Source organism: Hibiscus syriacus, unplaced genomic scaffold, assembly GCF_006381635.1.
Source record: "Hibiscus syriacus cultivar Baekdansim isolate YM2019G1 unplaced genomic scaffold, ASM638163v2 tig00005929_pilon, whole genome shotgun sequence".
Classification (NCBI taxonomy): domain Eukaryota; kingdom Viridiplantae; phylum Streptophyta; class Magnoliopsida; order Malvales; family Malvaceae; genus Hibiscus; species Hibiscus syriacus.
Genome location: NW_024062071.1, coordinates 1,006,378 through 1,021,320, shown reverse-complemented (window position 1 = coordinate 1,021,320; position 14,943 = coordinate 1,006,378). Strand labels below are relative to the sequence as shown.

The 14,943-nt window shown below is 36.0% G+C and overlaps 3 protein-coding genes across 5 annotated transcripts; 2 read left to right on the top strand and 1 right to left on the bottom strand.

Annotated features, from left to right (window-relative positions):
• The first annotated feature begins 97 nt into the window (after positions 1-97).
• On the top strand, positions 98-4,216 carry LOC120200223 (elongator complex protein 3-like). Of its 2 annotated transcripts, XM_039201122.1 has the most exons (10): positions 98-629; positions 1,432-1,501; positions 1,625-1,797; positions 2,107-2,281; positions 2,582-2,748; positions 2,860-3,079; positions 3,182-3,286; positions 3,548-3,700; positions 3,868-4,030; positions 4,116-4,216. In XM_039201122.1, the coding sequence occupies exons 1-9, from the start codon at positions 157-159 to the stop codon at positions 4,024-4,026; spliced, it is 1,695 nt and encodes a 564-aa protein (XP_039057053.1). In that variant the 5' UTR covers positions 98-156; the 3' UTR covers positions 4,027-4,030; positions 4,116-4,216. The 2 variants fall into 2 exon arrangements, with proteins under 2 accessions (XP_039057053.1, XP_039057052.1); XM_039201121.1 differs by having other exon boundaries at positions 3,868-4,216.
• A 1,208-nt stretch (positions 4,217-5,424) lies between these two features.
• Positions 5,425-6,473, top strand: LOC120200226 (dehydrodolichyl diphosphate synthase CPT3-like). The gene has a single exon (XM_039201126.1). The coding sequence runs from the start codon at positions 5,631-5,633 to the stop codon at positions 6,471-6,473; it is 843 nt and encodes a 280-aa protein (XP_039057057.1). The 5' UTR covers positions 5,425-5,630.
• Positions 6,474-6,799: 326 nt separating this feature from the next.
• On the bottom strand, positions 6,800-10,188 carry LOC120200225 (zinc finger CCCH domain-containing protein 67-like). Of its 2 annotated transcripts, none has more exons than XM_039201124.1 (6): positions 9,547-10,188; positions 9,255-9,308; positions 9,033-9,152; positions 8,576-8,860; positions 7,332-7,604; positions 6,800-7,206 (listed from the first exon to the last, which is right to left on the bottom strand). In XM_039201124.1, the coding sequence occupies exons 1-6, from the start codon at positions 10,039-10,041 to the stop codon at positions 7,003-7,005; spliced, it is 1,431 nt and encodes a 476-aa protein (XP_039057055.1). In that variant the 5' UTR covers positions 10,042-10,188; the 3' UTR covers positions 6,800-7,002. The 2 variants fall into 2 exon arrangements, with proteins under 2 accessions (XP_039057055.1, XP_039057056.1); XM_039201125.1 differs by having other exon boundaries at positions 9,255-9,299.
• Positions 10,189-14,943: the final 4,755 nt, after the last annotated feature.

Below are 14,943 nucleotides of genomic sequence, written 5' to 3'. Positions count from 1 at the left end.
TAGGACGGGAGTTCAGTTTGAGGTTCAACTGTTCAAGTGGTGGCTCTACATAAAACGACGTTGTTCCTATATGTATTAAACTTAACTTTGTAATCCCTTTAAGCGCTCCGCGTTTATCATATTGGTAGCTGTCTTCTTTTCTCCCTCTACAGTGCAATGGCCACCGCCGTCATAGCTCCCGACCCGAAAAAGCTCCCGCGCTCGGGTCGGGGCGGGTTTCAAGCTCACGGACTAACTGAAGAAGAGGCCCGAGTTCGAGCTATTGCCGAAATCGTGAACTCCATGGTGGAACTGTCACGGAAGAACCAAACGGTAGACCTCAACGCCATCAAATCCGCCGCGTGTCGAAAATACGGTCTCGCACGCGCCCCTAAGCTGGTGGAGATGATCGCTGCACTTCCTGAGGCGGACCGTGAGTCCCTGCTCCCTAAACTCCGAGCCAAACCTGTCCGAACCGCCTCCGGAATCGCAGTGGTGGCGGTTATGTCGAAGCCGCATCGGTGCCCGCATATTGCGACTACGGGTAACATTTGCGTGTATTGCCCCGGTGGACCGGACTCGGATTTTGAGTATAGTACTCAGTCGTATACTGGATATGAGCCGACTAGCATGCGAGCAATTCGAGCCAGGTAAGTTTTTTTTCCCTTTTTGGGTTGATTAATTTTCTTAGTTTGAGGCACTGAAGTCGTTTGTTTCTGTTTTGATATTTGGGAACTTTTCAAATATGAATATTTAGTTACAATTGGAACCTTGTGTACTCATTCTTGTTCATTGAAATCAATAGGAGCTGCCTACTAGCGATAGGTTGTGTTGGAATATTAGAGGCGAATGGGGTTTAATTGAATCAGGTCGAGCTCAAACTGTGAGAAGCTTGAGCTACGCTCAAAATTTGATGCTTGAAGCTTGAGTCAAGCTTGATCAAGTTTTAATTGTAAAGCTTCAGCCTGCTCGCTTAAGCTGTTTACCTAGTAAAAATGAACTCCATTCCTATGTTTTTTTCAAGCTTGATTAGTTGTGTTTGAGCTCAAGCTCAAATTGAAAATTCTCAATGCTAATTAAGAAAACACTCAATTGGGCTTGTGGATGACTTGATTCAATCATTACAATACTCAATTAGGTTCGCTTGATCTCTCGAGTTTGACTTGACCATTAAAGAGCCAATTTTTCTTTTTCTTTTTCAAGTTGAACCCAAATAACTTGAAATTATGTGTCCCATACCCACCCTAAGGGTGAAAAGCACTCTTTTGTTTTCTCAAATTAGTTTGGCGTTTTGGTTTTTGCTTGAACCAGCTTTTGAGAACCCACATGTCATGCAAAATTTAGCAGTAGTGATGTTTCATGATCTTTGACAATGAGAGAGAAGAGATTGTTGCATTTGTTCGGTTCTGTCGGATTAAATTCTGAGGCAAACTTGATCTATAATGATTCCAGGTATAACCCATATGTCCAGGCGAGAAGCCGGATAGATCAGCTGAAGCGATTGGGTCACAGTGTGGATAAGGTTTTAATCTTCTCCATATTATTAAGTATTTGCTTTTGTTTTATGGCTTTCAGTTCTATGGTATAGCTAGAACTTAGAAGTCGACCTTTGGTGCTCTTAACAGTGTCCTGATGGGATTTGCAGGTTGAATTCATCTTGATGGGTGGTACTTTCATGTCACTTCCTGCAGATTACCGAGACTATTTTATTAGGAATCTTCATGATGCTTTATCAGGACATACCTCTGCCAATGTTGAAGAGGCAGTTTCTTACTCCGAGCATAGTGCAGTGAAGTGCATTGGAATGACAATTGAAACGTAAGTTATGATGCAGTTGTCTGTGCATACGCTTCAGCTGTGTGATGACTGGATTTAATCTTTTGAGAATTGTCAGGTTTAACTTATTTTCTATGATTGGGACTCAAAAAATGATTATTGGCACTTATAAGTATTCATGCATTTATTTATTTATTCAAGAAATGGGATTACTAGGTGTGGTGTCACTTGCAGTTGAAAATATGTTTTTTCTTGCAGTTTCGTATTTCAGAAATATGTAATATGAATTGATGGCTAATCTCATTGTGCATGATTAATTTAAGGTTGACTTCTTCTGATTCTGATCTGCAGTAGGCCAGATTATTGCCTCGGCCCTCATTTGCGCCAAATGCTTTCTTATGGTTGTACAAGACTGGAGATTGGAGTCCAAAGCACATATGAGGATGTCGCTCGTGACACTAATAGAGGACACACAGTTGCTGCGGTAGCTGATTGTTTTTGCTTGGCAAAGGATGCTGGTTTCAAGGTATCTTAAATACCATGCTATACATACCATTTTCTAGAGAATGAAAATTGTTTCCTTTACTCTAGTTATCTCTCTATATAAAAGAATCCCCCAATCTTTATTCTTCTTCATTGTTCTCTCTCCTATTTTGCGTTGCACAGCCATTGAACTAATCAAAAGATCTTTTGAACAATAAACGACATTGTCTAGAACTAACCATGTATCCAGTTGACTGAAATCAAGATATCTTTTATGCATTTACTTTTTTTCTATTATCAGTTTTATCCTCTCCTTCCTGAAATTTTCATTGCTTTTCTGGAGGTTGTTGCTCATATGATGCCTGATCTTCCGAATGTTGGCGTTGAGAGAGACTTGGAAAGCTTTAAGGAGTTTTTTGAGAGCCCTTTATTTCGAGCTGATGGGCTTAAAATTTACCCCACCCTTGTAATCCGTGGAACTGGCCTATATGAGCTCTGGAAAACTGGCAGGTATGGTTTCTTTAATTTATTGTCAGAGATTCCTTCGGTCATTATTTTCCTTTGGATATCTGGGTCCTTTCATGTTTAACAGGAAGCAGTAATTATACTATTTATTTTCAGGTATAGAAATTACCCACCTGAGCAGCTTGTAGACATTGTGGCAAGGATCTTGGCCATGGTTCCTCCTTGGACACGTGTTTATAGGGTCCAGCGGGATATTCCAATGCCTCTGGTTACTTCTGGGGTTGAGAAAGGAAATCTTCGTGAACTAGCTTTAGCACGTATGGATGACCTGGGCTTGAAGTGTCGGGATGTTCGAACACGTGAAGCTGGAATCCAGGTGAGGACACACTCACACACAATGTTGCTTCTCAGGAATATGTTCAATACTGAAAAGCGTTACCCTTTCGGAAATGTAATGACATATTTATTTTTGATACAGGATATCCACCATAAAATTAAACCTGAAGAGGTTGAGCTTGTTCGACGTGATTATACAGCAAATGAAGGTTGGGAAACATTTTTGTCTTATGAAGATACACGTCAGGTACTGCAAGGGCCCTCTCTTTCTATTGTGGTGTGGTCATGTGGGTGGTCAGTCTAAAGTTGATTGTTTGTAACATTTAGATAGCTATTTCATGCGCTGTTGTTAACTGGCATAATTGCAGCGTCTTTCCCCTGTTCATGTATATTAATAATATTATATATCTAATTTGAATCTGTCTCCATCGATTTTGATACTGCTCGTACATCTTGATACAGAGTTGTCTGTGCTAAATCATAATACGCCTTCTTGTTTTGGACACAGGATATTCTTGTTGGGCTGTTGCGGCTGCGAAAATGTGGCCGGAACACTACTTGCCCCGAACTAATGGGGAAATGTTCTATCATCCGTGAGCTTCATGTGTATGGAACCGCCGTTCCGGTGCACGGCAGGGATGCTGACAAACTGCAACATCAGGTAATGGTCAAATCACTAGTACTAAAATAAAACGTAAAAAGAATGGAGTCTAACAGAAGCTACCCTAATTGGAGGTGGATATATTCCTTTAAAATGTCCGGACTAGCCAGGTCATCGAGTAAGCATCGGCTGACTCTGTGCGCATTTGTGTTTTTGGGTCTTTGCAGGGTTACGGTACACTTCTGATGGAAGAAGCTGAACGGATAGCCAGCAGAGAACATAGATCGACAAAAATAGCTGTTATATCTGGTGTAGGAACACGGCATTATTATAGGAAATTAGGGTATGAGCTGGAAGGCCCTTACATGGTGAAATATATCGTCTGATGAGGTTAGTTTCGAGATACAGAAAACAGCTTAAAATTCTAGCAACGCATAAATCGTAATTTTTGTTCAAATTGTTTGCCTGCATGAAGCCGTATTTGTATGCTCTCCTTCAAATATTTTCAGAAGATCACGGAGATTTATACGGTTTCTTGATAGAATATTATAATACAAAAGGTGGAGTGTTGGAGTATTTCCATTGATTGTTAAGTTCGATTCAGACATAGGATTGCAGTGCTTGGAAGATCTTAAAATTAAAAAGATGGACCAAAATGAACATGTATTTCTCAACTGAGCAATAGTGTTGGTGATTATAGATAATTCAAGTATATGTTGTGTTAAATATATTCCATGTTTATTAAATATATAATATAGTTTTATAACTTTTAAGGGGAAATACGTTCTGGTTGGAAATAAACAAATCATTTTTATAAACACTATAGTTTAGTCACTCAAAATATTATTACAAACAAGTTGATAGTAGTTAAATATTAGATGGAATGATGTGATTAGTATAATAGAAGTTTTAGGCTTTAAAATATATGCATTTCGTCAAGTTTTAATTGAAAGAATTTAATAGATTTATTTTTTTTATAATTAATATTTTTTCAGTTTGGTCTATATTCTTTTTCTATACTAACCGTTCTTCCTTATTTATGTTACTGTTTTATGGTAGAAATCAATTATTCTAGTTCTGCTTTGATATGATAATATTGTAAAACAACTAAGCTGATAAAAAATTTAGATATAAAAGATTATATTTATTGAATTATTTTAAATTAGGATTAAATTAATAAAATTTTAGATATTTAAAATAAATTATCATTATATAATATCACATTAGTTGTATGCTCTAATTTTTATTATCAATGATTTTTATAACAATATTTTAATTGAATGATTAAATAATAATTTTTATTAGAAAATGAACCGTTTACTATCGTAGACAACTGTTATTTTACCCTGGGAAATGATCACGTGCGGCAGTCTTAATATACGGCTAAAAAAATATGCTGTCGGTTTTGTTATTATTTTTTTTAACAAAATCAGTAAAAAATTACCGGAAACATTATTATTTCTATCGATTTTGCTATTATTAGGCGTTTTACCGGTTTTGGTAACATATTCAGTAAAACGTTACTTAAAATATTATTTTTTACCTAGTTTTTCTACCTCGTTTACCAATATTGGTAATTAATAATAATAACAAAACCGGTAGAAATAATAATGTTCCCAGTAATTTTTTATCGGTTTTATTAAAAAAATAATAACAAAATCAGTAGCGTCTTTTTTTAGCCGTAGATTAAGGTTGCCGCACCGTAAAATTCTCCCCTAATTATTATTATACCATACACTTCCTCAGGAGAAATGCACAAATGAACTAGGCAAATCAAAATTACATATTAAAGAAAGGTACCTTCCAGATCAGTTACAAGAAGTAAAACCACTCAATCCTTGTTTACTCAAAAGTTGGCAGTTAAAGCCATAGCTACGGCCGGACGTTCGTAATCAACGCTCGTCTCGGATTCCCATAACAGAAACAACGTGAGTCCTATATATATATTAGTCTCCCTGGCTTCGTATCTCACCTTCCAATAGCAAAAAGAATGGCGAAAGAAGTGATGAGTGGTTGGACAAGGGTAGGAAATGTATCACGTGGGGTCAGCAGTGTCATCAGAGAATGCATCTTTGGAGTTCTTAGAGTTGGTCCAATCCCTAACCACATTGCTTTCATCATGGATGGAAACCGACGATATGATAAGAAACAGAATCCCGGTGGGGCTGCCGTCAGTGGTGGCCATGATGCTGCCTTTTGGGCTCTCGTGGCTATGGTGATGTACTGCTATGAGCTCGGGGTGAAATATGTCACTGCCTATGCCTTTAGCATCGACAACTTCAAACGAAAATCAGAGGACGTTCAAATACTCATGGATTCGATGTTGCGGAAATTCGATCTCCTGGAGAAGGTCGCCATACATTTTGCCATTAGGGTTCATTTTGCTGGGAACTTGGGGCCCTTCAACAATGAGTTCAGGGTTTCAGCCATGAAACTAATGGAAGCTACTGCCGGATATTCCAATTCGTTGCTTACTATTTGCGTTGCATACACTTCAAGAGACGAGATCTTGCATGCCATTGAAGAATCTTGTGAACAAAAGTGCATTGATCATGTTCGAGAGATCAACAGCGATGGTGATCATATTATAAAGTTGATGGACCTTGAGAAGAACATGTATATGGCAGTTGCACCGGATCCGGATATTATAATCAGGACCGAAGGGGAAAACCGGCTGAGCAATTTCTTGCTGTGGCAGAGTTGTGGTAGCCATTTATGTAGCATGTCGGTACTTTGGCCAGAGATCGAGTTATGGAACTTGGTGCTTGCAATCTTGAATTTTCAGAAACATAAACCCTACCTTGAGAGGAAGAAGAAAGAAAAACAAGTATAGATTGGGAGCCATGTAACTTGATGTAATGTTGTATTTCATTTTTAACTAAAAGTCATATGCATTGTGTATTAAAAAAGAAGAAAAAAAATGTCAAAATCTTAATCCTAAGATAAAGTTTAAGAATGGGTTATATAACTACAAGAAGATTTCTTTGTTTCTTGGAAAAAGATCATATTTATCGAGGGTTAACGATCGGGTCAGGTTCAAATAGGGAAGAAATAATCCAACCGTAAACCGGCAATCCATGTGTAGGAAATCAACTGGAACGACATTCAACATTTGGGGCACATGTTCAGGGGAAGTAGAACACATCCCTAATTTTACTTGTATTAGTTCCTAACGACGTGAAACTGAGATAATTTACATACCCTGATTGCAATTTGAGCATTGTAGCACTACCAGCACAACCCATCATATATGTGTGTATAATGCCATCCCGTAAAAAAGCTTGTGCCAACGGAACAAGTGAAAGTTAAGTTGAACAGAGTTTTCAAGTTCGGAAAACGAAAATTTAGACTGAAAAATAATTTTACACGGGCTGTTGAACTGCGGTATCAGTACCGTTACTTCTGGCCATTCGGGTTTGCTCTAATGGTGCAGAATGACTGAATGGTGGAGGCTGATCTAGTTCAGATTCCGTTGTTGGAGCTGCCTGCATTGAATGGTCAAATTTACAGGCTGGTCCGAACTTGCAAATGCCGTACCGACTGTAGTGTGAGCAGATGCTTTGATCCTGGATTTCAGGTCATGTTTTCAATTTCAGTGTGCATAAAAAAACCTTTTTTTTATATAAAAAAATCACCTACCAAGTTCATATATATTTGATAAAAATCATAGCCTAAAGGAGTACAAACTTACAGGTCTCAGTGGCAAGCCCTTGTCGCTGAGAGCACATGGAGCCGGCTTTGCAGATCGATCTTTTGGATGATGATATTTGCAATTAGATTTAAACTTACAGTCCCCAGTTTTCAGGAAGTAAGTGCACTCGGGTTGGCCAGGCCGCACTGGGAATTCATCAACCACCATCTGTGGATGATGTTGATTATAGACAATGGTTTCGGTTGAGGGGTTGCTCATGACATATGCTGGGGATGGATGCAAACTCCTTCCAGGTGTGGGATAAACAGGGGCCTTGACAAAGCAAACAAGAGCAAGTCATTGTTCGGAACCATATTGGTTATAAGTCTTGAAAAAGCAAAGCTGATTTATTGGAGAAAAACATGAGCTTCTTGAGTTAATGTAGTGAAATAAATAAAAGCTAAAATTGCAACAGAAGCAATAAATGTGTGTTGGATGGAGCACAAAAGAACAACTTATTACGTGGAAAACATTTGATTCTCCATCTTCGAGCATCTATTAACACTATATATTGTCACAGCAATTAGTATATCTTATCTACCAACTTCAAACACTTTTCCATGCAAAAGCAACATTAGATAAAACCACACAAAGCAATCTGTCATGCGGGAAACTGAACCAATGTCAAGGTTCTACTTAGCTTTCGTTGGTGAAAGTCTCACCATTTTTTACTCCGCTGAAGAATGAATATAACAGTGTTTTTGTAGTCTCCTATACTTGGCCTGTATATGACTATGTCTATGCCTACATGCACATGTATTTCAGAACATGATACAAAAAGTGACCTAGCTTCATCAAGAAAGGTTGAAACTTGAAAGTCAGCATAATTTCAACTAAAATATTCTGAAGATGGCCAAAAGTAATGAGTTTTGCTAACGAGTGCTATCCACTTCTTCAAGTTAGGTAAAAGACTATTCAAGTATTTATAGTGATACTTTTGTATTCAATGCAGTGACCGACATTGTCGTGAACTCCAATGCATTGAAAAATAAATTATTTCAAATAATAACCTTAATGATCCCCCCCTAATGGCTTATAGGGTATTTGTTTGTAAAACCCATAGAGTACAAACATACCGAGAAACTAGTTTTAACCATCTGATCTTAAGAATTGAAAATATTCCATTAATAATCTGAATAGATGCTAAGATGAAGGCAAGGACCACGTAATGCTAAGATAAACTTAAACGGATGCCATAGACTATAATATCATAAACTAAAACAGTATAGGGGCAGTTATAGTACCTGATACCCATTCCATTCTGGATTTGGAGGTGGAACAGCTTGAGTTGGCGGCGGGAACATAATTGGCATATAGGGAGCAGTAGGAGTCTCATTCAATACCCTTGGTGAGGACCAGGATGCCATATTCACTTGTGAAGCAGCTTGCGATGAAACAGATCCACCATTACCATATGCTGCAGGTGGGTCACATCCTCCAGCAGTGGTAGGATCAGGATGATTGAACCTGCAGTTGATTCCATATTTGCAGGACCCATTACGCATGTAATAGGGGCACTCTCTCTCTCCCTGTAATAAATCAAAACTTTCAAATTTCCAAATTGATTCCTCCAAACAGCCACTAAAAAGCCAACTCCTACGATTTGGTTGATTGTAGAACAAATGCAAATGAGGACCAGGACTTGAGTTACGGAGTCCAGGAAAAATCAATTAACAAATATAACAAAAACAGACGTGGTACCTGTCGGATAGGGAGTCCCAGAAAGTTAAGTTCTAAAATTGGAGCCGCTGAAGATTTAGCCCTTGAGTGATTGTATCTACATGCCTTACCAAACTTACATCCACCAGTTCTTAGGTAATACTGCAAATATCTCGAGCAACATAGTAAAATGGTAGGAGATCACTAACCTTCATTAAAAGAATTATAAATTGCACAACATTCAGTGATGGAAAGGATACTGACCTTGCATTCTGTCTGGCTTGGTTGATCATTTTCCTGGAATTTTTCCTGAACATACTTCAAACATCGTAAAATCCAAAATACCCAGAATTAAAAAGTCAGCACGAAAGCGATAAGTATATGTATGTGGAAAACAAGCTAATCTCAAAATTAACAAATATCAGAGTAATATAGCAACAATATCAATAAATCAATAGAAAGCTAACAAAGCTCAAATTCAGCTAAAGGAAGAACATTAATAGAACATGTAAAGATGATAAATAAGATGGAAGTTAAAATAAGGTGAGAAAAGGACCTGATTCTTCCTTTGAAAAGGATGATTAAACTTGCAATTAGACCCAAATTTACAAAGTCCAGTTTTCATATAATATGCGCAATCCTCTGCGTCTGGTCTCACCGGATAAAGCGACCTCACTGCTTCATACCTCTTCACGTTTTCACCATCATTCTCGCCCTCGTTTTTATCCTCCTCATCTTCTTCTTCTCCGGCAGCGCCAGAAGAAGCATCGTCGTAACCATTGTCGCTTTTTCTCTCTCCATCGTCTTTCGTCTCAGCAGCCTCCTCCTCTTCCTCTTCGTCCTTCTTCAAATCAAGGTCCTGCAACTGCTCTTCGAGACTGCTCTCGTCATGCCCGGATTCCTCAGCCTTCTTATTAAGATCAGACAGCATCAGCGACTCGTCGGGATTCGGAGTCGGATCGGGATCGGGAGAGTTATGCCCTACAACGTTAAGGGCGGAATCGGCTAGAGCAGTCGTTTCGGAGATCGGGGCTTCTTCAGATTGTGACATTGTCAATCCACATTTCAAAACCCTAATTTCAGCAGAAAATTAGGAAAGAGTTAAGAGAGAGAATAAACTATAAAGATCAAAGCTTTGTTGTGAAAAAAATAGATGCAAAAGAGTGTGTGAACTAAAAGGCAATGAAAAGAATAGTGAGTAAAATTAAAATAAATGATTGTCCTTTTTCTCATGTGTATGGGGTAAAGAGAGGTAAGATAGTACCCAACATCAGGTTGAGAGCAGTTTCTGTAAGAGACCTCTGAATTATGAAATGTCTTATGTGGGACTCGATCCCACAACCTCGAGATTAAAAGAAACTTTCTACCGTATTTTCCGGTTTATTATACAAAATAGTACCTGAATAACTTTTTTCTTCTCAAATTAGAACTTAAATCTGAAAAGAATTCTCAAATTAATATTTAAATTTGAAGAAAATTTTAATTGGTACATAGTATTAATGTAGTATTTCAACTACCAATAATATTATGACACTTGGAAATTTAATGATATCATCATTTTTCCCTATCAATGTTATGTCAATAACAACACAAATATCAATTTGATTTTTTTTTCTAAGATTATATACTAATTTGAGTTAAAATTACATTCAAGTTCTAATTTGAAAAACGTTATGAATTTAGGTACTAATTTGTATAATAAACCTTTTTCAGTTGCATATTTTTTGTGTTCTTACGCATACTTTGTTTTACTTTTTGCTTTTCTAGAAAGTGCTTTTAACTGTTATTCTGTCTGAAATTCGTCACACTTTTTACGTTTATTATACAATTTGGTACGTCAATTTTTATTTTATCTTGAATCAGTATTTAAATTTGAAAAATCTCAAATCAATATTTGTGTTGATTTACATCTTAACAGACAATTAATTGAAGAATGACACTGACCCAAAGAAATAATGTTGTTATTAAGTGTAATGTGTTACAATATTATTGATTGTTAAACTAATATATCAACATTGGATAGTAATTTATTTTTTTAAAATTAAGTACTAATTTGTAATAAAAATTTAAAAATCAATGTTAAAAAGGTTGTTATGTAACATTGTTACTATTACAACATTCAAGAGATTGTAAATTAAAGTGTACTTAAAAATACTTAATTAATTCTTATCTAAAAATTAAAGGTTAACATGATTTAATTATTATAATTTAGGATAAAGTACACAAATGGTCCCCTGACTATAGAGTATTGTTTTATTAACTCCTTCGACTATTAAAAGTTATAAAATGGTCATTCGACTACAGAGTGTTGCTTTGTTAAGTCACTCCTCTATTAAAAGTTACAAAATGATTATCTGACTATTTATTATGTTCCAAAATCGTCCTTTTTCGTTAAAAAATTAATAGTTGTCTAAGTTGGATGTTAACATGATGGTTGATATATGATAGTCGTTTAAGATTTTGGGATCATATTTTATCATATCACATTCAGCATGTGAACGTTTAGCTCAAAATATCGTCAATTTTTTAACGAAGTACAAGTTTGGAATATAATGAATAATCGGGTGATCATTTTGTAACTTTTAATAGTCAAGAGACTCAATAAAGTAACACTATATAGTTTGAGGACTATTTTATTATTTTATAACTTTTAATAGTTGATGAATTTAATAAAATAATATATTATATTCGGGATATTTGTATACTTTATCCTATACTTTATATAAAAATAAGTTACTTTATTTGTTATTTTTTAGAATGGAAATCTCCTGCCCCTTATGGTGCCCCACCTATGGTTTTAAAACACGTGTGCTACTTTAATTTATAAGCTTTATTTTTACTATTTTACCATTAACGGTTAAGTGGCGCTCTTGTTATTTCCGTAAGTGTTTTTATTTTTCTTAATATTTCTTAAGGCATAAAAATATATTTTTAAATTAATTATTTTTAGAAAACATATATTTTGAAAGTATTAATAATACGAAAGAAAATTAAAATATTTTTAATAAATTAAAAATATACAAATTATTTTAAATGATCTTTATTCATATTAAAATTTATTATTTGCCTAAATAACATGAAAAAAATATTAAATATAATAGGTTATTTTTTAATTACATTAAAAGAATTAAAATAATTTCAAATATTTTTTGTTTGCATTTTAAATAAAACCAACAAGAATACAAAGTGCAGTAAGTTATTTTATAATTTTCTAGATAAATAGTAAATTTTAACATGAGCAAAGATCATTAAAAATATTTTTATTTTAAAAAATTAATAAAAATACATTTTAATTTTTTCTTACATTATTGATGGTCTTTGAAAGAACACAATTATTTTACTTGTCTAACGCTCTTTAATAAATTTTAGAGGTATTAAAATTTTCAATAATGTTTTAAAATACGGAGAAGTAATATTTGAAAATTTAATTTAGGTGTTTAATATTTTTTTAATAATTGTAGAATAATAAAAAGTAATTTTAGATATTTTTTTATCTGTGTTCTAAATAACGTAAATAAGAATATGAAGTATGATAAGTTATTCATCTAAAAAAAGAAGTATAATAATTTATTTTTAACTTTTTATCAGATTATTTTAGAAAAATAATAAATTTTAACATGAGTAGAGATCATTTGAAATCATTTTTAGTTTTTTAATTTACTAAAAATAAATTTTAATTTTTTCTTATAATATTAGTAGTCTTTGAAAGACCTCTCTTTAAAACTGGTATTGCATCTTTTAGAAAATAGTATATGATTTACTTTTAATATATATATATATATATGTTCTTATATCTTCAGAAATATTAGAAATAATGGCTCGAAAGGAAAACAAAAATAGCCGTCTACAAGGATTTTCTCTCTACCGTTTTTCTGTCTATGAACGGCTCTAGCGAAGTGCCGGCGATCCCCGATGGATCTAAGACGGCAAATCTTAAACCTCCAGATCCGGGAATCATTCAGGATCTGGAGATGGTGACGTGAGAGCTAGATCACAACACTCGATCTTACGCCTCAAAGAAAATCATGAAGGGAAATCGACCTCGATGATAATTGACTTAGACAAAACAGCGGATATCAATATGGAAGACATACCTGACGACCAAAATCAGATCAAGGAAAAAGAAAGGTTTCCAAGAACTGCAGAAGCACAAATTACAACAAGGAGATCGTACGCAGACATGGTTTCAGGGAAAACAAAGCAAAACGGACAATCAAACATAATGATGGAGGAAGAGGAGTAGTCCTGGCTGAAGACGATTGCATCATAGATAGAACCGGAGATTTCCCAAGGATTAAATTTTCAGAGAGGGTTCACAATTTAATAGATAAAAAATATGCAACAAGCAGTGATAGTAGGACTGTTGGGGCGGATGATAGGGTTCAAAGCCCTAGAAGCTAGAATACAATCAATCTGGGAGCCACAAGGGAGATACCACCTAGTTGACATTGATAATGGCTATTTTATCGTAAAATCTGAAAGTGAGGATGACTACCTCAAGGTTTTAACAGAAGGTCCATGGACAATATACGGCAGTTACCTAACGGTGCAGTCTTGGAGTAGAGATTTATCGACTTCAGAAAGACATCCGTCTCATGTAGTGATCTGGATAAGACTCCCCAGTCCCCGGATTACCATACAGATGCTATACGAATGCACTCTTCAACAAGATCGCTTCTACAATAGGTAAAGTTATCAAGGTTGACTATAATACAAGCAGAGGGGAACGAGGTAAATTCGCAAGATTAGCAATCATGCTAGACCTCACTAAACCACTGCTTCCGTGCATCAGAATGGATGGTTTCATCCAAAAATTGGAGTACGAAGGACTACAGATGATTTGCTTCAACTGCGGTATTTATGGACACACAAAGGAAAGTTGCAACAAGAAAAATCAACAATAGGATGTCAATCACAAGGAGGGCACGAGCGTACCAGAACCCCATCAAAAAGATCTAGCAGAACACACACAGGAGATTCAAAAGGAGGACGAGACCTATGGACCATGGATGGTAGCTGAGACCAGAAGACGCCGACCAAGAAGAGAACAAGGTAATGGAATCACACGCACAAGAGATTACGAGCAAACGAGGGGTTCGAGATTTACTATTTTACAAGAGAATGAACCGGGTCCCGACCAAGGCAGTAAGGATGCTGAAGGAACAAAGCAATCGAAGGAAAATAATCAGCAGCAGGAGAGAAGGACTATTACGATGAATCAAAGAGAGATTAGCTAGGTGGCTAAGATAAATACAACTCAAAGCGTGCCAAACAAGAACGTGAGCGAAAAGGGACAGATTATAAATGTGAAAACCCTAAATACCAAAGTTCACGAGACCCCCCAAAAAAACGCAAGCTCTAGTGAATTCGGAAGGCACAAACATGAGGGGCGAAAAGGAAACAGAAAAGATGGATGATACAGCCATGGAGGTAACAAGAAAGGTTTCGATAATTCCAACGGTGGAGGGACAGGTTCCTGAGATTGAATTCCATAATTCGACATACGAGGATGGCACACATGACACGGTTACAATAACAGAAAACAACATCACGAAAATAAGAGACCATAAACTTTAAGTATAAATCAGGAGCAGGTGGACCTATACGAACCACTAAAGAGACAAACAACGGGGCTTCATATTGAGGCAACAGTACGAATAGAAAGTTTCAAGTAAATCAAAAATCACAGACTGGGTGAATGCCGTGTCAAAACAACTGGATGTCGTTCTTACCCCATTAAATAATACAGCCAAAGATAATAACACTGGGCTGGACTCGATCAAGGAAGAGCTATATAATAATAGAAAACTAAGCATTCAGAGATGGTTGAAATGATGGAGCAAAGCAGAGAACCAAGTTGGCTATAATCTATATAACCACAAGTCCCACATAGAATGTGCCACGGGGGCTAATAGCTAGAAAATCAAACTTTAGTTCAGTGGAATATACATGC